Consider the following 18,577-nt stretch of genomic DNA (forward strand, 5'->3'; position numbering starts at 1 on the left):
CATCTAAGGAATCTGAAGGTGCACAAGTCCATGGGATTGGGTAAGATGCATCCCAGAGTCCTGTGGGAACTGGCAGATGAAGTTACAAAGCCACTATTCATCACATTTAGGCAAGGTTTTTGTAGCAGGGGGCTGCAGGGATGGCCTCTGTGAGAAAAATCCAGAGGCTGCCCATGTTAGATAAGGGCCAGTTTCAGCTGGCTGCAAAGGGGGCCACAACTGCTCAGAGCCAAGCCAATAAGCAAAGTTGTGTGCACCTCTGTGAGAGCAGACTTAAGAAAGGGGGAAAAAACCTGCCTCTGGGAAGCCCAGGCAGGATCAGTTTGGAAAGGATGGCATCCGGTGGGAGGGACCCCACACTGGAGCAGGGGAAGAGAGTGACCATGAAGGAGTGGCCGAGATGAAGTGTTATGGACTGACCGCAGCCCCCATTCCAAGTTCCTCCATGCTTCTTAGGGGGAGGATGCCGAAGAGTGTGGGTGGGGGGAAGGTTTTTTTGTTTGTTTGTTTGTTTTGTGTTTTTAACTGAATCTGTTTTGCTCGTGATGATAATTATTGAGTGATGGTCCTGTCCTTATCTCAACCCATGTGCCTTTTTTCATCATATTTTCTCCCCATATTCTTTTCAGAAAGTGGAGTGATAGAGCAGTTGTGGTGGAGCTCAGCTGCCCAGCTGATTGTGGTGGTGACTTCACCTCAAAACCCAGTAATGTTTGAAAGACATGCCTTATTTTTTCACCTTTTTTTTTTTTTTTTTTTTTTTTAACCACAATTTGGCACCTAAGAAGTGGCAGTGCTGCATTGCCCTCTCACCTGTGGCTGCATCCCTGGACCCATCTTCCTCCTCTGGTGTCTCAGGAAGTTCCCAGTCCCCCTGTGCAGGGACAGGATCCTCCCCAGGGTCACAACCCTCCCTGGCATTGTCATAGCCATCTGCTGGGTCACCTCCAGGCAGGACAGGGACATCTGAAAGTAGAGGGGAGCTGGTGGCAGTGAGACAGGACATCCTGCAGAGCAGAGGATGGAAGGGTGTGTGGGGACATGGGGCTGACATGCTGCTGGTGTCACTCTTCATGGAAGGGTTAGGGTTTCTTTGCTCTCTTACGTATCTGTGGAAACCCTTCTTGTTATTCTTTGCATCCCTATCCAAGTTTCTCTCTAGATGTGCCTTGGCTTTCCTGATCCCATCCCTAAACTCCCAGGCCATATCCTTCTAATTTTCCCAGTTTGTATGTCTTTGCCTCCAGTGCCTTTGCTTTTCCTTTCTGTGCTTTAGTTTGATTAAGAGGTCCTGACTCAGTGATGCTGGTCTCCTGTCTCCCTTGCCTAATACTCCAATGCCTCAGAAAACACGGGCAGTGCACTCAGGATACCTTTTTTTTTTTGTTCCAGAGATGCTAGCAGGGAGGGTAGATCTTGTACAACATTCAAAGCATTTGTGAAAGGTTCAGAAATGTTTAGTTGAAGCCTCAAGAGAAGTGGTGTAAACCTAAGGAATAACTTATTGGTACCATTATCTAGAGGAAAAGGGGAACTCTGGGAACTGTGCAGAGAAGGGGAAGCAGGTTCAAGGTACCACAAGGTTCCTTGTGGTCAATTTCTCAGTGCCTCCTGGAACTCATGGTTTACTGAGTACAGAAGTGCCAGCACCTGATCTGATGATGGAAAGCAGATGGAGAGGGCCTTCATGGAGGCAAAAATGAGGTGCTGACAAACAGGCAGTCTATGGACAAGTGAGGCAGGCATAGGGAAAATACTTTGTGTTGACCAAAGGCCTCTGCACTGAAGAAATCATTTCTTAATGAAGAGGAGAAACACAGGAGGCCACCTGCCATGCGATGATAGGCCCAATTACAGAAGGCCTCTGAGTCAGTCTGACTGCAGGGACAAGTCTATTCCCTGCAGAAATTGAATGAATGCAAGCACTTGTGTACAACCATGATTATTAATGACAGAATGCCCTAACGCGCAACATTTGTCTGAGATCAATCAGAGATCACTTGTGGAGAGAGACAGGCACTTTATTTCTTCTTAATTACCACCAGTAGGATCAGTTTCTTCAGTGCCCTTTTGAGCTCCTGGTTCCTCATGCTGTAGATGAGTGGGTTCACTGCTGGAGACACCACTGAGTACAAAACTGTCATCGCAAGATCCAAGGATGGGAAGGAGATGGAGGGAGGCTTAAGATAAGAAAACATGACAGTGCTGAGAAACAGGGAGACCACAGCCAGGTGAGGGAGGCATGTGGAAAAGGCTTTGTGCCGGCCCTGGTCCGAGGGGATCCTCAGTACAGCTCTGAAGATCTGCACGTAGGACAGCACAAGGAAAACAAAACATGCAAAAAGTAAACATGCAGAAACCACAATAAGCACAACTTCCCTGAGATAGGCATCTGAGCAGGAGAGTTTGAGAATCTGGGGAATTTCACAGAAGAACTGGTTCAGAGCATTGCCATGGCAGAGGGGGAGGGAAAATGTATTGACAGTGTGCACCATGGCATTGAGAAAGCCACTGCCCCATGCAACTGCTGCCATTTTGACACAAATCCTGCCACCTATGAGGGTACCATAATGTAGGGGTTTGCAGATGGCAACATAGCGGTCATAGGCCATGACAGTGAGAAGAAAATACTCTCCTGAAATCAAAAAAACAAGCAGAAAGACCTGGGCAGCACAACCTGAGTAGGAGATAGCCCTGGTGTCCCACAAAGTATTGGCCATGGCTTTGGGGAGAGTGGTGGAAATGGAGCCCAAGTCAAAGAGGGAGAGGTTGAGGAGGAAGAAGTACATGGGGGTGTGGAGGCGGTGGTCGCAGGCTACGGCTGTTATGATGAGGCCATTGCCCAGGAGGGCAGTCAGGTAGATGACCAGGAAGAGTGAGAAGTGCAAGAGCTGCAGGTCCTGCATGTCTGCAAATGCCAGGAGGAGGAACTCAGTGATGGAGCTGCTGTTGGACATTTTCTCCCTTTTGGCCCAGACAACTGTCCCAAAAGGAAAAGACAGGGAAGAGTTAGGACAGACTTCTCTGCAAAAAACAAAGCCATTTCTCATAGGCTGTCTCCCCCAACACACTCATCCTTTGTCCTTTTTTACAAGACTGCTTTGCAATTCCCTGCTGGAACTCTACTTTTGGCTGAGAGTGTCATGAAGAGCTTGGCCACTGCCTGTATACTCCCAAGGTGTTGCTTGTGCTCTAATTCTGTCGTATCTGGAAGCAGCGGGATGCAGGGGCCAGATCTGATATTCAGGATCTCCCAGGTGGAATCCCTCTGAACACAGAAGGGCTTTAGAGCATCTGCACCTCAAATTCTAAGACGGTCACAGAAATAAGTTTCAGACCTTTGTTTGTTTGTATTTTGGACAGCCCTTCAAGCCCCACCTTCCCCCGCCACCATCATTTCCTTTGGGGAGTTTTCTTCGAAGGCAGAAATCCTGAGCATCTGTGGGGCACTCATGCACAACAGCTGTGAGTCCTGAGAGACAAAAGATTTGCAGTGGTTTTGTGAGGCAAGCTTGTGTGTCCACTGGTGTTTGTCCCTGCTTGCATCTTCCTGCTATGGAGGGGTATTACAGTCCTGTGTATCCCTGAGAAGAAACCAAACACCTCACACAGGCACAGGCATCCACTGCAGATCATGGAGTACCTCACACCGTGCCTCCAGGTACCTGAGCAGGGTCTCAGCATCCCACTGCAAGCCAAGGAGTTCCTTTCACCACCCCAACAGCCTTTTCCTACCCATCAGGTAAAGCAGAGCTCCTATGGGAGGGATTGCAGTCTGGAGGGCAGCTCACATCTTGGAAGGACATCTCAAGGACTCAGCCAAGTGTCCTAATGAGGGTATATCTGGTGAAGGGAGAGTCAGATCTTTTCCCATCCCCACTAACTGCATTGCCGGAGTCCCACAGTGTAAAGGAAGCCTGGGACACCATAGGGGAGTTGCTCAGGGCAAGAGATCTGCACTGCACAACTTATCAAGAGGTGCCCCTATTTCCCTGACACAGGATTTTGGTTAAATATTTCTTCTTAGTGCCTGCCCTTCTCTGCTGCCTGGAGCTCTCCCTGCTGGGAGCTGCTTTATGTTCCCCCTGCCATGGCTCACAGACCCCATGCTCTGTGCTGTGCGCTCAGCTCTGCCCTGCCTCAGGGCTCTGCCCTGCATCGCCACCTGTTCTGATACAGCCCTGCAGGCAGCTCAGCACCATGCAGCCATTCGCTCACTTCCCCACAGTGGGATGGGGGACAGAAACAGAAAAAAAATCCTAAAACTTGTGGGTCAAGATCAGGGCAGTGTAAGAGGGGAATAAAAAGAAAAATAAAAAGGAAAAGAACATGCAGAACAAGTGATACACAATGGAATTGCACACCACCAACTGATGCCCAGCCAGTCCCTGAGCAATGGTAGCACCCCAAGAGAACCCCTCCGTTTTTAGTGCTGATCATGATGTGATATGGTATGGAATATCCCTTTGTCCAGTTCGGGTCACCTGTCCTGGCTGTGTCCCCTCACAGCTTCTTGGGCACCCCTGGCAGCCTTGCTGGCAGGGCAGCAGCAGAAGCTGATAAGTCCTTGTCTTTGTGTAAGCACTACTCAGCACAGTGTGTTATCAGCATTCTTATCATCTTAAATACAAAGCCCAGCACCATAACAGCTACTAGGAAGGAAATTAATACTACCCTAGCCAAGACCACAACACTATGTTTGCATGCAGCTCACACAATCCCTGATGAAACCGGGAAGGTGATGTTAGTCCTATCTCCAGGCTATTGGTTGCTGAGGTTCCTCATAAACCTCAGGGTGAGTCCTTCCTCTAAACCTGACATCTCTGTTTGCATTCATATCAGAATGAACAAGCAAAATGCTGAAAAGATAGCTCCAGAAAGGCACAGACTTGAGCAGGACATATCTGCCTTGATTATATTCATGAACAGTCCCCTCCAGAGATGTTTGGGCTGTGCCCTGGAGCTGTGAGCAGCCTACCCCAGTCAGCAGCCTCTGGGCACCAGCAGGACCCTGCTCTGCTCTGACAGGGGGGCTCCTTCCACCCACAGCTTCTCCCTGCATCTCCCTGGGCAGCTCCCTGGGCAGGCTGAGTGCTGAGCCTGGCAGGCAGCAGAGGCCCTGCCCTGGCACACAGCCCCTGGGGCACAGCAGGGACCCTGCTCTGTACCACAGCCCTGGGCACCCCTGCCTGCACCCTGGCTGCACAGCCTGCAGCTGGCCCCATGAGAAGGAACCCTCATGTCCTGTCCCTCTGACAGCTTTGGCAGGTAATCATTGATCCAGAGAACCATCCCTGTCCTCTGCACTAGAGAAGTCAGGACAGACACTGTGACATGTCCTATCAGCCGTGGGAAGTGGCAGCTGTAGAAGAACCATCTAGGATACTGCATCTGCCTTGCCCTCACACAGACACTTACCATGTTAGAGCTGTGAAGATTTCTCCTGCAGTGAACTCTCAGCATCCCCCCCTCCACACTGCCTTTAAAATGTCCTTCCCTTCTCTCAGCCACCCTTGTCCCCTGCAGGCAGTGCCCCAGCCCTGCTGCGCTGTGCAGAGGAGCTTCTCCTGGACAGAGCTGTCTCTCTGCAGCACTTGCCAGGAGCCCCTTGGGCCCAGGAGCCCAGCCCAGCTCAGCAGCACGGCTACAGCCCAAGGCCTCACTGTCTCTGCCCCCTTAGGCTCCCTTGAGTTGTCCCTGGGCCTCCAGGGGAACTGACTTTGAAACTGAAGCGATCGCTGATGTTCATTCCCTCCACTGGGGAAGGAAACTCTCTTCCAGCACTGTCATTCCTCATATCAGAAAAAGTAGGAGGTCCAAGAATCACCCTTATGTGTCACGGTTTTAGGCAGGGACACCCATGCAAGGACAGGAAGGGATCTTGCCTTGCCCTGCTGATGGAAGGGTTTCAGCTGAATCAGACAAGGCACTTCCTTCTTTGTTTGCAGTCCAGAGATCCGAAGGGGGCTCAGCTCTCTCCCATGCCTCACACAAGCCCACACTCCTCTTGCCTTGGTTCAGGTGGGCATAAACCAGACATCTGCATGTCAGCTGCTTGTCTCAGCTCCCACCACATTGAATGGAGATGGAGGAAGATGTTCAAATATAGACATGGCCTTGAACACCTCTGGGGATGGCACTCCAGGAACCTCCTAGACTGTTTCCTCAGGGCTGTATTTTATTTCCAGCATATGTGCGGGAAGTTAAAGTCCTCCATGACAACAAGCGCTGGCGATTGCGTGACTTCTGCCAGCTGCTATGGCACAAAGCTGCACCAGAGGAGTTTCAGACTGGACATTAGGAAAAATTCAAACACTGGAACAGGCTTCCTAGTGACCTAGTTGATGCCCCAGGCCTGTCAGTGTCCAAGAAGCATTTGGACAATGCCCTCATACATAGTCTCTAACGTTTGATTAACCCCAAAAAGGTCAGGCAGTTGAACTAGATGACCTTTGAAAGTCCCTTCCAACTGAACTATTCTATTCTATTCTATCCTATTCTATTCTAGTCTAGTCTAGTCTAGTCTAGTCTAGTCTATGCTATGCTATGCTATGCTATGCTATGCTATGCTATGCTATGTCATTCTTCACAGGAGAGGTGCTCTAGCCCTCTGGTCATCTTTGTAGCCCTCCTCTGGACTCATTCTAACAGGTCCACATCTTTCTTTTTCTGGGGGCCCCAAACCTGGACGCAGTACTCCAGGTGAAGCCTCACAAGGGCAGAGTAGAGGGGGACAACCACCTCCCTTGATCTGCTGGTCACACCTCTTTTGATGCAGCCCAGGATTAAGCTGGCCTTCTGGGCTGCTGACTCATGTAGAGCCTTTCATCTACCAGAACCCCCAAGTCCTTTGCAGGGCTGCTCTCAATGAGTTCTTCTCCCAGTCTGTACTCCTGTCTGGAATTGCCCTGACCCAGGTGCAGTATCTTGCACTTGGAATTGTTGAACCTCTTGTGGTTTACATGGGCCCACTTCTCAAGACTGTCCAGGTCCTTTGAATGGCATCTCTTCCTTCTGCTTTATCAACTGCATCACTCAGCTTGGTGTCATCTGCAAACTTGCTGAGGGTGCACTCAATCCCAACACCTATGTCATTGAAGAAGACATTGAAAAGCACTGGTCTCAAGACAGACCCCTGAGGGGCACTGCTCATCACTGGTCTCTACCTGGACATAGAACTATGGACCACCACTCTATGGGTGTGGCCATCAAGCCAATTCCTTATCCACCAGATGGTCCACCCTTCAAATCCGTATCTTTCCAATTACAATATTAGGATGTCATGTGGGCTGTGTCAAAGGACATGCAGGAGTCCAAATAGATAACATTGGTCAGTCTTCCCTTGTCAACTGATGCAGTTACTCCATTATAGAAGGCCACCAGACTGGTCAGGCACGATTTGCCCTTGGGGAAGCCATGCTGGCTGTCCTGGATCACCTCTTCGTCCTGCATACGCCTTAACATTGCCTCCAGAAGGATTTGTTTTGTCTTGCCAGGCACAGAGGTGAAGCTCACCAGTCTGTAGTTCCCCAGGTCTTCCTTTCTACCCTTTTTAAGAATGGGAGTGATATCTCCCTTTTTCCAGTGTACTGGGTCTGGCTGGGATGGAGTTAACATTCCCTGCAGCAGCCCATACAGTGCTGTGCTCTGCACTTGTAGCTGGAGCAGCACTGGTATCACACCAGTGTTGTGTCTGCTGCTGAGCAGTGCTGGCACAGCACCAGGACTTCCTCCAACCCCCACAAAAGCCAGGGGTGGGTAAGAGGTGAGGAGGGGACATCACCAGGACAGCTGACCTAAACCAACCAAAGGGATATTCCATACCACATGATGTCACACTCAGAAATAAAAGGTGGAAAAGAGGATGGAGAGGGGAGGGGTGGGCTCTCATTATGAAAAAGTCTTTCATCCCAAGGGGAGGCTATGCATATTGAGGTGCATCAATTGTTGATGGGCAATAGAGAGTAATTTTCTTTCTCTGTGGTTCCATGTGGCATTTTTTTTTCAGCCTATGCTCTTCATTCCCTTTCCCTTTGAGGAGGAGAAGTGAGAGAGTGGTTGTGGTAGAGCTTGGCTGCCCACCTGAGTAAAACCAACACATCAAGTCACTGGGGACTTTGCTTGACTGCCAAGAGTTTTCAAACATGATGGAGACTGGCTTGGCAACTACATCAGCCAATTCCCTCAGAATGTTGGGATGCATAATATCTGTAAAAAATAATTTGTGCACAGAAGAAAAGTGTTGGTACATCTTGCTGGCACGTGTCCATGAATTATGAGAAAAAAAATCAGGAAAATTTGTAGACCTTCAAAAATTCTGAAAATTAAGACTTCTTACACAACCATCACAACTTTTTTTTTTTTTTTTTTTTTTTTTTTTTTTTTTTTTTTGGTTTGGTTTGGTTTGGTTTGGTTTGGTTTTTCCTATTCATTTCCACTTTTGCCTAACATCTTCATATGGCTTGATTCAGTTGCCCTCACAGAGGTAGCCACTGCTTCCAAGATATGCTGTTACTTGACAGCCATCTTTTTGGCATATGTTTAAACCTTTGCTCAACATCTTCAGTCAGGGCTTTATTCAGTTACCCATCCAGAGAGACACTGCTCTCCTGGGCAGTTGAAGCCCTCTAGTGGGGCTGGGGAATGTGACCTGTCATGTACAGGCACCTTTCTGCTGGAGTAGGAGATGGTGCCAAAGCAGGGTATTCCAAGACATGTCAGTTGAGACAACTGATTTCTCTCCTTTGACTAGAAAGAGAAGTCTGGACAACTGAATGAAAGGTGTGGTCTGTTAGAGGAGATCACACTCATCCCTGCTGGCACTGGAGTCACATAATTACATACTGTGCAGAAACTGAAAAATGAGTGGGTCTAGGTGCTGCAGTCTTCATGAAGACTTTCCTGTAACTCATGAATGCTAGGATTAGTGCAGACTTGGCTATTCAAAATCAGGCATTTGATTCAGTTTCTCTCTTTCCTTCCCTGAATCAAGGTAGCTCACACCTTCAACATGTGACTTGCTGCATGCCAAGATGGAATATCCAAATAGAGACTCCAGAGCAGGGGGTGTTTTAGGGGTCTTGGGATCTGTGCTTGAAATAAAAAGGTCTTTTCCATTTGTCAAGTGTTTTCTAATTTGGAAAGTGGACTTCAGAGGAGGTAGTGTGACCTTCATCTTCTGCAGAGGAATGTCTTGTATTCTTTTATTGGACTAGGCCTGCCTTTGTTTTTGATTGCTGTTGTCTGGGTTTTGGCTGGGATAGTTAATTTACTTCACAGATGTTCCTGTGATGCAATGTTTTGGACTTGTGATGGAAATAGCGGTGATAATATGTCAATGTTTTGTTTGTTGCTGAGCAGTGCTTATCCTTAGTCAACGCCTTGATTACTGTGTGCAGTTTTTGGCCCCACGGTAAAAGAAAGATATAAAGTTGTTAAAGAGTGTCCAAACAAGGGCAACAAAAATGGTAAAGGGTCTAGAGCGGAAGATGTATAAGGAGTAGCTGAAATCACTTGGATTGTTCAGCCTGGAGGAGACCTCATCCTGGTATACAGCTTCCTCATGAGGAGGAGTGGAGAGGCAGGCACAGATCTCTACTCTCTGGTGACCAGCAGTAGGACCTGAGGGAATGGCCTGAAGCTGTGACAGGGGTGGTTCAGGCTGGATATCAGGATAAGGTTCTTCATCGAGAGGGTGGTCAGCACTGGAAAAGGCTTCCCGGGGAAGTGGTCATAGAGCCTTCCAGAGTTCAAGTATTTTTTGGACAATGCTCTCAGACACACGGTCTGATTTTTTGGGTGGTTCTTTAGGGACCCAGGACTTGGACTCGATGATCCTTGGTGGTCCCTTCCAACTTGGATATTCTGTGATTCTATGTTAAAGGAAAATCATGCCTGCAGACTTGGCACGTTTTAGGGAGTTTTGCACGTTGAAGAAGCCCTCTGGTGCCAAGTTCCTGAACTGCAGCTACTGAAAGACCAAACAAGCCTCTGAAGAAGTAAAAGGCAGGAGCAAACCTCCAAGTTGTTGAGGCAGATGGAGGGCCACACTGAGAACCATGACTGAAATAAGAAGTAATGACTAGACAAGGTGCCTGTCCTTGGGGTCACTGCACACCTCAGCACTGAAATGCACATCCTTCTGCTGCTGCTGCCTCAACATCACACCTCCACCTATTTCACTTCAACATGAACCCCTGCTCTCCCTGCTATCTCAGCTCTTCTTCGTGCTTTTAACACACTCAGTGCTACACAATCACTCTGCTCTTCCTGCACTCGCCTGAGGCTCACAGACCCTGCCTTCTTTCCCTGCAGTAACAGGCCAGGACTGCAGGAAGCTCGTGCATCCTCGAGGCTCATGGAGATTTCATGGGGCATGGCTGAGCACAGCCAGCCACAACAATGGGCATGCCTCTTCTCCTAGGCTGAGGCACATGCACAAGGTGAAAATATCTCTATCATTCCTGACTTGTGCTGCAGGGGCCTTCCTTCCTCCCACATTCCCAGGAAAACGTTACCCTCCTTGCACAGACACCAACTGCGTTCCATGTCTGAGATCACACATGCTTGTAAGGACTTCCTGAGCCATCAGCTATGACCTTGTTTCTCACTGCTGTCCCCTGACCCTCTCTCCCAGCCATACACACTTCAGTCACAGCCTCTCAGGGCCACTATGCACAAGGGACCTTGAGCTTCCCATCTCTTCCTGGTGCTCATTACAATCTTCCTGGTTCCTGCCAGAGCTCCTGGTGAGATTTCTTTTCTACACCATGGCCTTTCTGACAAGTTTTTGTGACATTTTGGTGGGTTTGTCTGATCACAGAAAAGGTAGTGACAGAAAAGCACACAATAGATTACAACAGATGCTGAGACAAGTGCCAGTAAGAACCTGATGACCTTACCCCAGGCCTGTGGCTTTAGGGTAAGGAGTCTCTCCTGAGAAGGGGATCCATCCCCTGACAGTCACTACAGGGGAAAATCAGCAGAGTCCGGTGCCACCTGAAGAGATGAAGGGCAACCTCTGTAAGAGCACCCTTCGTCTGAACCTGGTAGATATGTACTTGGAGATGGGGCTTCCTGTCTCACATTGCAACCACTCATTTAATTGACATTGCTCAGAGTGGATACCACAGAGGTAGTCTGCTGATTGTAGATGTTTAAATGTAGGCAGATTAATGTTTTTATTTTGTAGGTATTGAAACTTTTATCAGAAAGATACCTGGAGGAAGATCGAAGAATTCTTGACAGAAACCCCACAAACTTTACATCTCAAGAAATGGGATGCCTGAGAGAAGGAAGGTCTGGGCACTGTCCTGGGATTTAGGAAGCTGAAGTGTGATTCCCTCTCCCTAGTACCCCTCTCTCCTCAGTGAGCTCTGTGAGAAACTCTGCCAACCAGTTCTGGACTCACAGGCGTGTCAGGTAGCTTGTGTTGAACAAGTGAGTGCTGTTCTGTCAGCTTAGGGTCGGCGCCTCCACTTGAGTCTAAACCATCTCAATTCACAATACCTCCAGCTTCCCTCAGACACTGGCTATTGTGTGACACAACTGTCCTGGCTCTTCAGGCAGCATGGGCAACAGTTTGATGCTTGAACTGGAACTTTTCCCCTTGCTGGGAATGTGAATGCAGCAAGCTCAAGCCAGGAGATCCAAAAAAATTGAGCTTCCCATAGGGCCACTTAACAAATACATCCCATAGGCTGTGATACTTTCTCTTTACCAACAGAGAAGTTGTGAATCCAGATAATACAGCTTTACTTATTTCTCTCCCTCTCTTTGTACATAGGCTCTCAGTATTTATGTACTTCATCTGCTTTGACACTTCAAAACTGTCTTTCAAAAACTGACCCACTATGTTTCTTTCTTTATTTTTTTTGACCAAATGAATATTCAGAATCAAAGTGGGTTGTAAATCTTTGGTGAACCTTGCCATTCTCAAAACTTTAACTAAGTTACTATTTCTATTGTTGCAAATTCTATTGAAATCAGTCTGTTACATTGGCTGATGATTAAATGCTGATTCAGTGCAGTTAAAAATCCTACAGTCTAACCTTGTTATTTACTCTAAAGGTATACAATAAGTCCTAAATGTCTGCTGCATTCGAGTTATGTAAAACTGAATTCCGTGACACCCGCTGAGGAGCTAGACAACCCGTTGGGCCCAAGCCTGGGGCGCTCCTTTTCCAGTCTTTCTCCATCCCCTGGGGGTTTATCTGAGCAGAGGATGTCACCCAAAGACTTGCCTTCAGAAGGCCTTGTGATCCTCTCCTGCTCAGCGTGTCCACTTCCAATGGGTTAGCAGCTGGACCCGAGACATCAGGAAACAGCCTTTCCTGCTGCGGTCCTTTGCAGAGCCAGCTTCCCCAGCAATGGTGATGGCCTGTGCTCCCGCAGGAGGGGGGAGCTTTTGATTTTTTTCACATGGAAGGCTGCTCTGTTTCAGTGCAACTCTCTACTCCAGGGATCTCAGAGCATCAGACTTTCTTGAAGACTCATGCTGTGGACCCACTGAGCCATAGGTGCTTGGAAAAGACAGCGTGAGAAAAAGCAGGCCAGCCCCTTTGCAGACTGCCCCCTGGAACTCAGTGACCAAGACGGCATCAGGCTCATCCTCTCGGCAGCTGTCCACTGTCCCCATTGCACCAACACCCTCTGGATCACTCCAGAACCTGTGGGGAACGAATATCCTGGTGGTGGCTGTGGCTCTTCTCAGCTCACCAAGAGCTTGTGTCCATTCCCCAGAGGCTGAAGCAGGCTTCCAGTCCTGGTGGGATCCCTGCTGGGAGCTGCAGCTGTAGCAGACAACCTCCAGCAGGCTGCTCCAAGCTCCAGTCCTCCTCCCTTGGCCCCTCCTGCCCCTTCCCTGGTATCCTCAAAAACTTGATCTCAGATGTCCTTGTGGCTGGCCCTGAGAGCCAAAGGAGCCAAATATACCCTGGCTACGTTAAGCACAGCAGAGCTAGCTGGTCAAGGAGAGGGCTTGTCCCACTGTCCTGTGTGCTGGTGTGGCCCTCACCTTGGGTCCTATGTGCAGCTTGGGGCACCACTGGACATCAACCTTGTCGTGTGGCATTTTTTCTTTTTAATTGGCTGAAAAAAAGTGCTGAGGTACTAACAGGACAACTCCAGTTCTGAACACTGCCATCAGAGTGGTTCCAAAGAACGGAATGGCTCCAGAGGAGGGCCATGAAGATGATCAGAGGGCTGGAGCACCTCTTCTATGAAGAAAGGTTGAGCGAACTGGGCTTGTTTACCTTGGAGAAGAGAAGACTTTGGGGAGACCTCATTGTGGCTTTCCAGTACTCGAAGTGAGCATATAAACAGGAGGTGAATGCCTGTTTATATGTGTTGGTAGTGATAGGACAAGGGGGAATGGTTTTAAACTAAGGGGAGATTTAGGTTAGATATTAGGAGAAAGTTTTTCACTCAGAAGGTGTTGAGGCACTAGAACAGGTTTCCCAGAGAGGTCGTGGATACCCCATCCCTGAAGGCATTCAAGGCCAGGCTGGATGTGGCTCTGGGCAGCCTGTAGTGGTTGGCAACCCTGCCCAGAGCAGGGGTGTTGAAACTAGATGATCTTTAAGGTTCTTTTCAACCCAGGCCTTCTATGATTCTGTGATTCTATGAGTATGGTGACAGGCACTTTACATATATATAAATTTAAACATATATACATATATATATACATATATTAATGAGATTGAGAAGGTCTGTTCTCTGCCTTTGTTCTCTGGACACCCTTGGAGATGCTGCCACAGAGCAATAGTCACAGAACAGCCCATTGCAACCACTGTTTCCAGCACTGGGCTCTCACCCAGCTGAAACAAGTGGTTTCTTCTTCTACAGAGGAACGCCAAATGACTACATCCAAAGACCTGTTTGCTGTGTTCACATGAGACTGCACATAGTATTGTTGTGGTGAAATGAGCCCAAGTGCCATAAGCTATTCCCTAGGGGTGTCATCAAGTCCAGTGGGACAGAGAGTGTCTCAAGGTCACTTCACTTTGAGGGTAATACCCACTGAGAAACAGCCTCAATGAAAAAATGCTAGACATGGTTTCAGCTACTGCATAGGACTTGTGTGAAACATTTGACATTGTCCCACATGACATCTCTGTCTTCAGATAGGAGAGACAGGGATTTGATGGATAGACTGCTTGGTGGATAAGAAATTGAATGGATGGTCACACTCAAAGTGTTGTGGTCAGTGGCTCAATTTCCAAGTGGAGAGTACTGATAAATGGTGTTCCTCAGGGTATTGGGACTGGTATTATTTAACATCTTTGTCTGTTAAATGTACAATGGGATTGAGTGTATCCTCAGCAAGTCTGTTGACACCAAGCTGTGTGGTGCTGTCAACTCACTGGAGGGAAGTGGTGCCATCTAGAGGGACCTTGACAGGCTTGAGAGGTAGGCCCATGCAAACTTCATGAAGTTCAACAAGGAAAAGTGCAAGGTCCTGCATCTGGATCAGGGCAATCCCAAATATTAGTACTGAGTGGGCAATGAGTGAATTGAGAGCAGCCCTATGGAGAAGGAGATGAGGGTACTGGTGGATGAAAAGCTTGACGTGAGCCATCAGAGTGCACTTATATCCTGGAAAGCCAACCATATCCTGGGCATCAAAAGCAGCATAACCAGCAGGTTGAGGGAGCAACTCTCCCTCCTCTATTCTGTTCTCAAGAGACCCCATCCACCTGGAGTAGAGCATCCAGCTTTGTGGCTGTAACGCTGTAGACACTTTAGACTTAGGACATAGTACTTATTGAGTGGGTCAGGAGGAGAGCCACAGAAAAGATCAGAGAGCTGGAAAACCTCTCCCATGAAGACAAGCTGAGATAGTTGGGCTTGTTTAGCTTAGAGAAGAGAAGACTCTGGGGGAAACTTTCTTCAGGCCTTCCAATACTTACAGGGGGCTTACAAGAAAGATGGGAAAAGACTCTTTCCAACTCCAACTAATTTGTAATTTGTTCACTCTAGAATGCCTGGAAATGTTTCTGAGAACTTTTCTGTAGTACCCTTGCATCAGCTGTACTCCAGGTTCCTATAGGGCAGAGCTTCATTTTGAGAATTACTCCACTCGCAGGGTAACCTTGAGGAGCAGGGATTAAAAACACCAGCAAGGCCTCAAAACACATCATTGTCATACACTCTGACTGTGCAGTCCAGCCCCTTCTTCCCTGAGTCAGAAGGGACATCTGGAGATGTCCACTTCCATCATCTTCTCTGAGCAATGATAGCTTTACAGGAAGGTTAGTCCAGATGGGTTTTGAAAATCTTTGGGCCCATGACCCAGGCTGATCCACTGTCTTGGTGTCTGTTCCTCCAGTATAGACCCTGATGCCAGCAGGAGGATGGAGCTGGTCAAATTTCAAAGATCAGCTCCCCTTGGGCAGTGGGGAATGGCTGTTCCCATGCTTCTCACAAGAGGTCCCCAAGCTGGTGGTGCTGCTGTGCAGAGCAGATGGGCTGTGGTGCTGTGGGGTGAATCTGCATGGCCGTGCTGGTCAGGGTGGGAAGCAGACTCAGCCAGGTCCAGATCACTGGGCTGGACCAGACAGAGGTACTTCACAGAGGGGGAAATGAATCACTCCCCAGCTTCCCTTCCATCTGCCCGCTGGGTGCCCACTCTCTTCTCTGAGACTGCAGAGTCACAGGTTCCCTGTGAATACCTGGTTTTAGTTCTTTCCCTGTGGCTGAGCTCACAGTGAGAGATCTCTCACTTTCAGAGGGGCTGCAGTCACTGCCAACCCCAGGCTCTGCTGTCCCTGGAGGTACCCTGGGCTCTGCAGGCAGCTCCAGATTCCCTTCCTGAAGGACATCATCTATGGGTCAGATGCGGGAACAGCCCTTGCTATATAATGCAGTGAGCATTTGCTGCCTCTGCTTTGAGCAGACATCCATGGGTGAGTGTTAAAACTAGCCCTTGGTCTCTGACAGGTCACAATGAAACAATGAGGCATTCCTTCCTGAACCAAAGTAGGAACAGACCTTTTTGGGGAGCAGTTCTTTGGGCCTATTCTTGGCACTGTTTTGGGAAGAAAATTGCAGGCTTCAGGCATTGCACTGGGGCAATTCCATTTCATTACAGAGATCTGCATTCTCTCACTGTTAGGAACACATTCATACAGTGTAAACATGACAGACAGAGCAGGTTTGTTCATCTGTGGCAGCGGGTGGAGTCCAAATATTTATGTGTAGACGCAAGAAATGCAAGCAGTCAAAATTACACTAAGAAAATATTAATATTAATAATAGCAAAAACAAAGAAAACTCAAGGCTGGAATGAGATGCATTGGGGTTCATTTATAGACTGGGCAGGGAACTTTAAGAGTACTGAAAAACATCGATATCATCAATTTCCTAAGTGCACCGTTGAGCTCCTTGTTCCTCATACTGTAGATTAGGGGGTTCACTATAGGAGGTACCACTGAGTACAGAACTTCCAGCAAAAGGTTCAGAAATGAGGAAGAGACTGAGGAGGGCATCAGGTAGGCAAACATGATGGTGCTGCTGAACACAGAGACCACAGCAAGGTGAGGGAGGCACATGGAAAAGGCTTTGTGTCGTCCCTGCTCCAAGGGAATCCTCAGCACAGCCCTGAAGATCTGCACATAGGACAGAACAATGAAAGCAATACATGCTGTACCTGAACAAAAGCAAAAGATGATGAAATGGACTTCTCTGAGGTAGGCATCTGAGCAGGAGAGCTTGAGGATCTGGGGAATTTCACAGAAGAACTGGTCCAGGGCATTGCCTTGGCAGAGGGGGAGGGAAAATGTATTGGCAGTGTGCAGAACAGTACTGAGAACACCAGCACCCCATGCAGCTGCTGCCATGGTGACACAAGTTCTGCTGGTCATTATTGTCCCATAGTGCAGGGGTCTGCAGATGGCAACGTAGCGGTCATAGGCCATGAAGGTGAGAAGATAAAACTCTGCTGTGATAAAGGCAACAAACATGAAGACCTGAGTAGCACAACCTGCATAGGAAATGGTCCTGGTGTCCCACAGGGAATTGGCCATGGCTTTGGGGACAGTGGTGGAGATGGAGCCCAGGTCAAGGAGGGCGAGGTTGAGGAGGAAGAAGTACATGGGGGTGTGGAGGTGGTGGCTGCAGGCTATGGTTATAATGATGAGGCCGTTGCCCAGGAGGGCAGCCAGGTAGATGCCCAGGAAGAGCGCGAAGTGCAGGAGCTGCATCTCGCGTGTGTCTGCGAATGGCAGGAGGAGGAACTCAGTGGGGAAGCTGCTGTTGGACATTTGCTGCTTCTGGTCATGGCTGGCTGTCCATGGAGGAAAAATCAGTGACAAGTTAGGCAGATATCCCTGAGCAAAACGTGCTCCTCTCACAGAACTCGCTGTTCCCTGAGCTGAATGAGTCAGCTCATTCTCTAACCCTCCCAATTGGCTAACAGCGTGCCTTACAGTTTAAAATGGAGCTTGGGCACCTTGTTCCCATGAAGACACCCTCAGGGCACGGCCCCAGCAGTCTGTGTGAGAACAGAAGCTTACACCCACATGCACCCCAGAAAAAGAAAGTAGGAGAACCACACAGGTGGAAAAATAAGAAAGAACACTGCAGCAGTCCAGCCCGCTGACAGAGAGAAAGGCAGATGGGCATGCAGTGAAGCCTTCAGCTTACCAAGCTTGCATGCCACCTAGGGAAGTGACAGTGCAGGGCAGGTACTCTTAGACTCATCGTTTTGTCACCTTGCAGGACACAGGCTCCTCTCGTGTTCTGGAGGTCCAGCTGAGGAGGACATGGCTCATGCCCTAAAGCCCCTGAGGGCAGAGGCTGTGCAGGGAAGCAGAGGAGAGCAGGGGTGCTCTCTGTAGAGAAGGTGCCTGCACTGTAGGCTTGGCAGGGAGTGCGTGAATCCCCCTCCCTTGGCGTTTCAGGCATCAGCTCCCTCTCCCTCCCTGCCCTGGTCTCTGCTGCCTGGAGCTATCCCTGCTGGCCGCTGCTTCCCTGTCCCCACATCTCCTCCCTGCCATTGCTCACAGACCCTGTCCCACCTGCTGTGTGCTCAGCTCTGCCATGCAGACACCTCCTGTTCCAGGGCACTTTTCAGGGGCATCTCCATATGTTCAGCAGCTAAAGAGCAGATATGACCTAACAAAAGGTTAACAGGATCTGAGGTCTCAGTGCCTTCATGAGAATGGTCCATCTCCTACTGCCATCCATCTAAGCAAGAGGATAAAACTCAAAATGCAGATACCTTCCCTTGAAGAATATCTTCCTCTGTCCTTTGTCTTGAAGATTCCCCTCTGAAATGCTCTGGGTGTGCTGTGAGCAGCCTGAAACACGCAACAGCATCTGGACAGCAGGAGGACACTGCTGAATTTTGAGGTGCCTCATAGACCTACAGATCTCTTTCAGTGTAATGCTCTAAGGGTCTCAGTTCCCTCTACAAACCTGACAACTCTGTTAATCTCCATGCTTGCCCGTCAGGGCAAGGAAGTGAAAGCAGAGACTCCAGAGAGAGTCTTCCTTTCAGGTAGCCCCTGCCTTGGTCTTCCCTGTCAAGAACCTACCCCAGAGATGTCCTGGGATTGCTGTGGAGCTGTGAGCAGCC

At 48.9% G+C, this 18,577-nt stretch overlaps 2 protein-coding genes across 2 annotated transcripts; both read right to left on the bottom strand.

The window, feature by feature from the left end:
• Nucleotides 1-1,992: 1,992 nt before the first annotated feature.
• On the bottom strand, nucleotides 1,993-3,058 carry LOC118159979 (olfactory receptor 14C36-like). The gene has a single exon (XM_035314513.1). The coding sequence runs from the start codon at nucleotides 3,048-3,050 to the stop codon at nucleotides 2,022-2,024; it is 1,029 nt and encodes a 342-aa protein (XP_035170404.1). The 5' UTR covers nucleotides 3,051-3,058; the 3' UTR covers nucleotides 1,993-2,021.
• Nucleotides 3,059-16,301: 13,243 nt separating this feature from the next.
• On the bottom strand, nucleotides 16,302-17,041 carry LOC118159976 (olfactory receptor 14C36-like). The gene has a single exon (XM_035314511.1). The coding sequence runs from the start codon at nucleotides 17,022-17,024 to the stop codon at nucleotides 16,302-16,304; it is 723 nt and encodes a 240-aa protein (XP_035170402.1). The 5' UTR covers nucleotides 17,025-17,041.
• Between the last annotated feature and the right edge of the window lie 1,536 nt (nucleotides 17,042-18,577).

This window comes from Oxyura jamaicensis, unplaced genomic scaffold (genome assembly GCF_011077185.1).
Source record: "Oxyura jamaicensis isolate SHBP4307 breed ruddy duck unplaced genomic scaffold, BPBGC_Ojam_1.0 oxyUn_random_OJ72840, whole genome shotgun sequence".
In the NCBI taxonomy this organism is placed as follows: Eukaryota; Metazoa; Chordata; class Aves; order Anseriformes; family Anatidae; genus Oxyura; species Oxyura jamaicensis.

Excerpts from the sequence above, each read along its gene's own strand:
- LOC118159979 (XM_035314513.1), bottom strand. The coding sequence starts at position 3,050 with ATGAGAAATGGCTTTGTTTTTTGCAGAGAAGTCTGTCCTAACTCTTCC.
- LOC118159976 (XM_035314511.1), bottom strand. The coding sequence starts at position 17,024 with ATGGCCAATTCCCTGTGGGACACCAGGACCATTTCCTATGCAGGTTGT.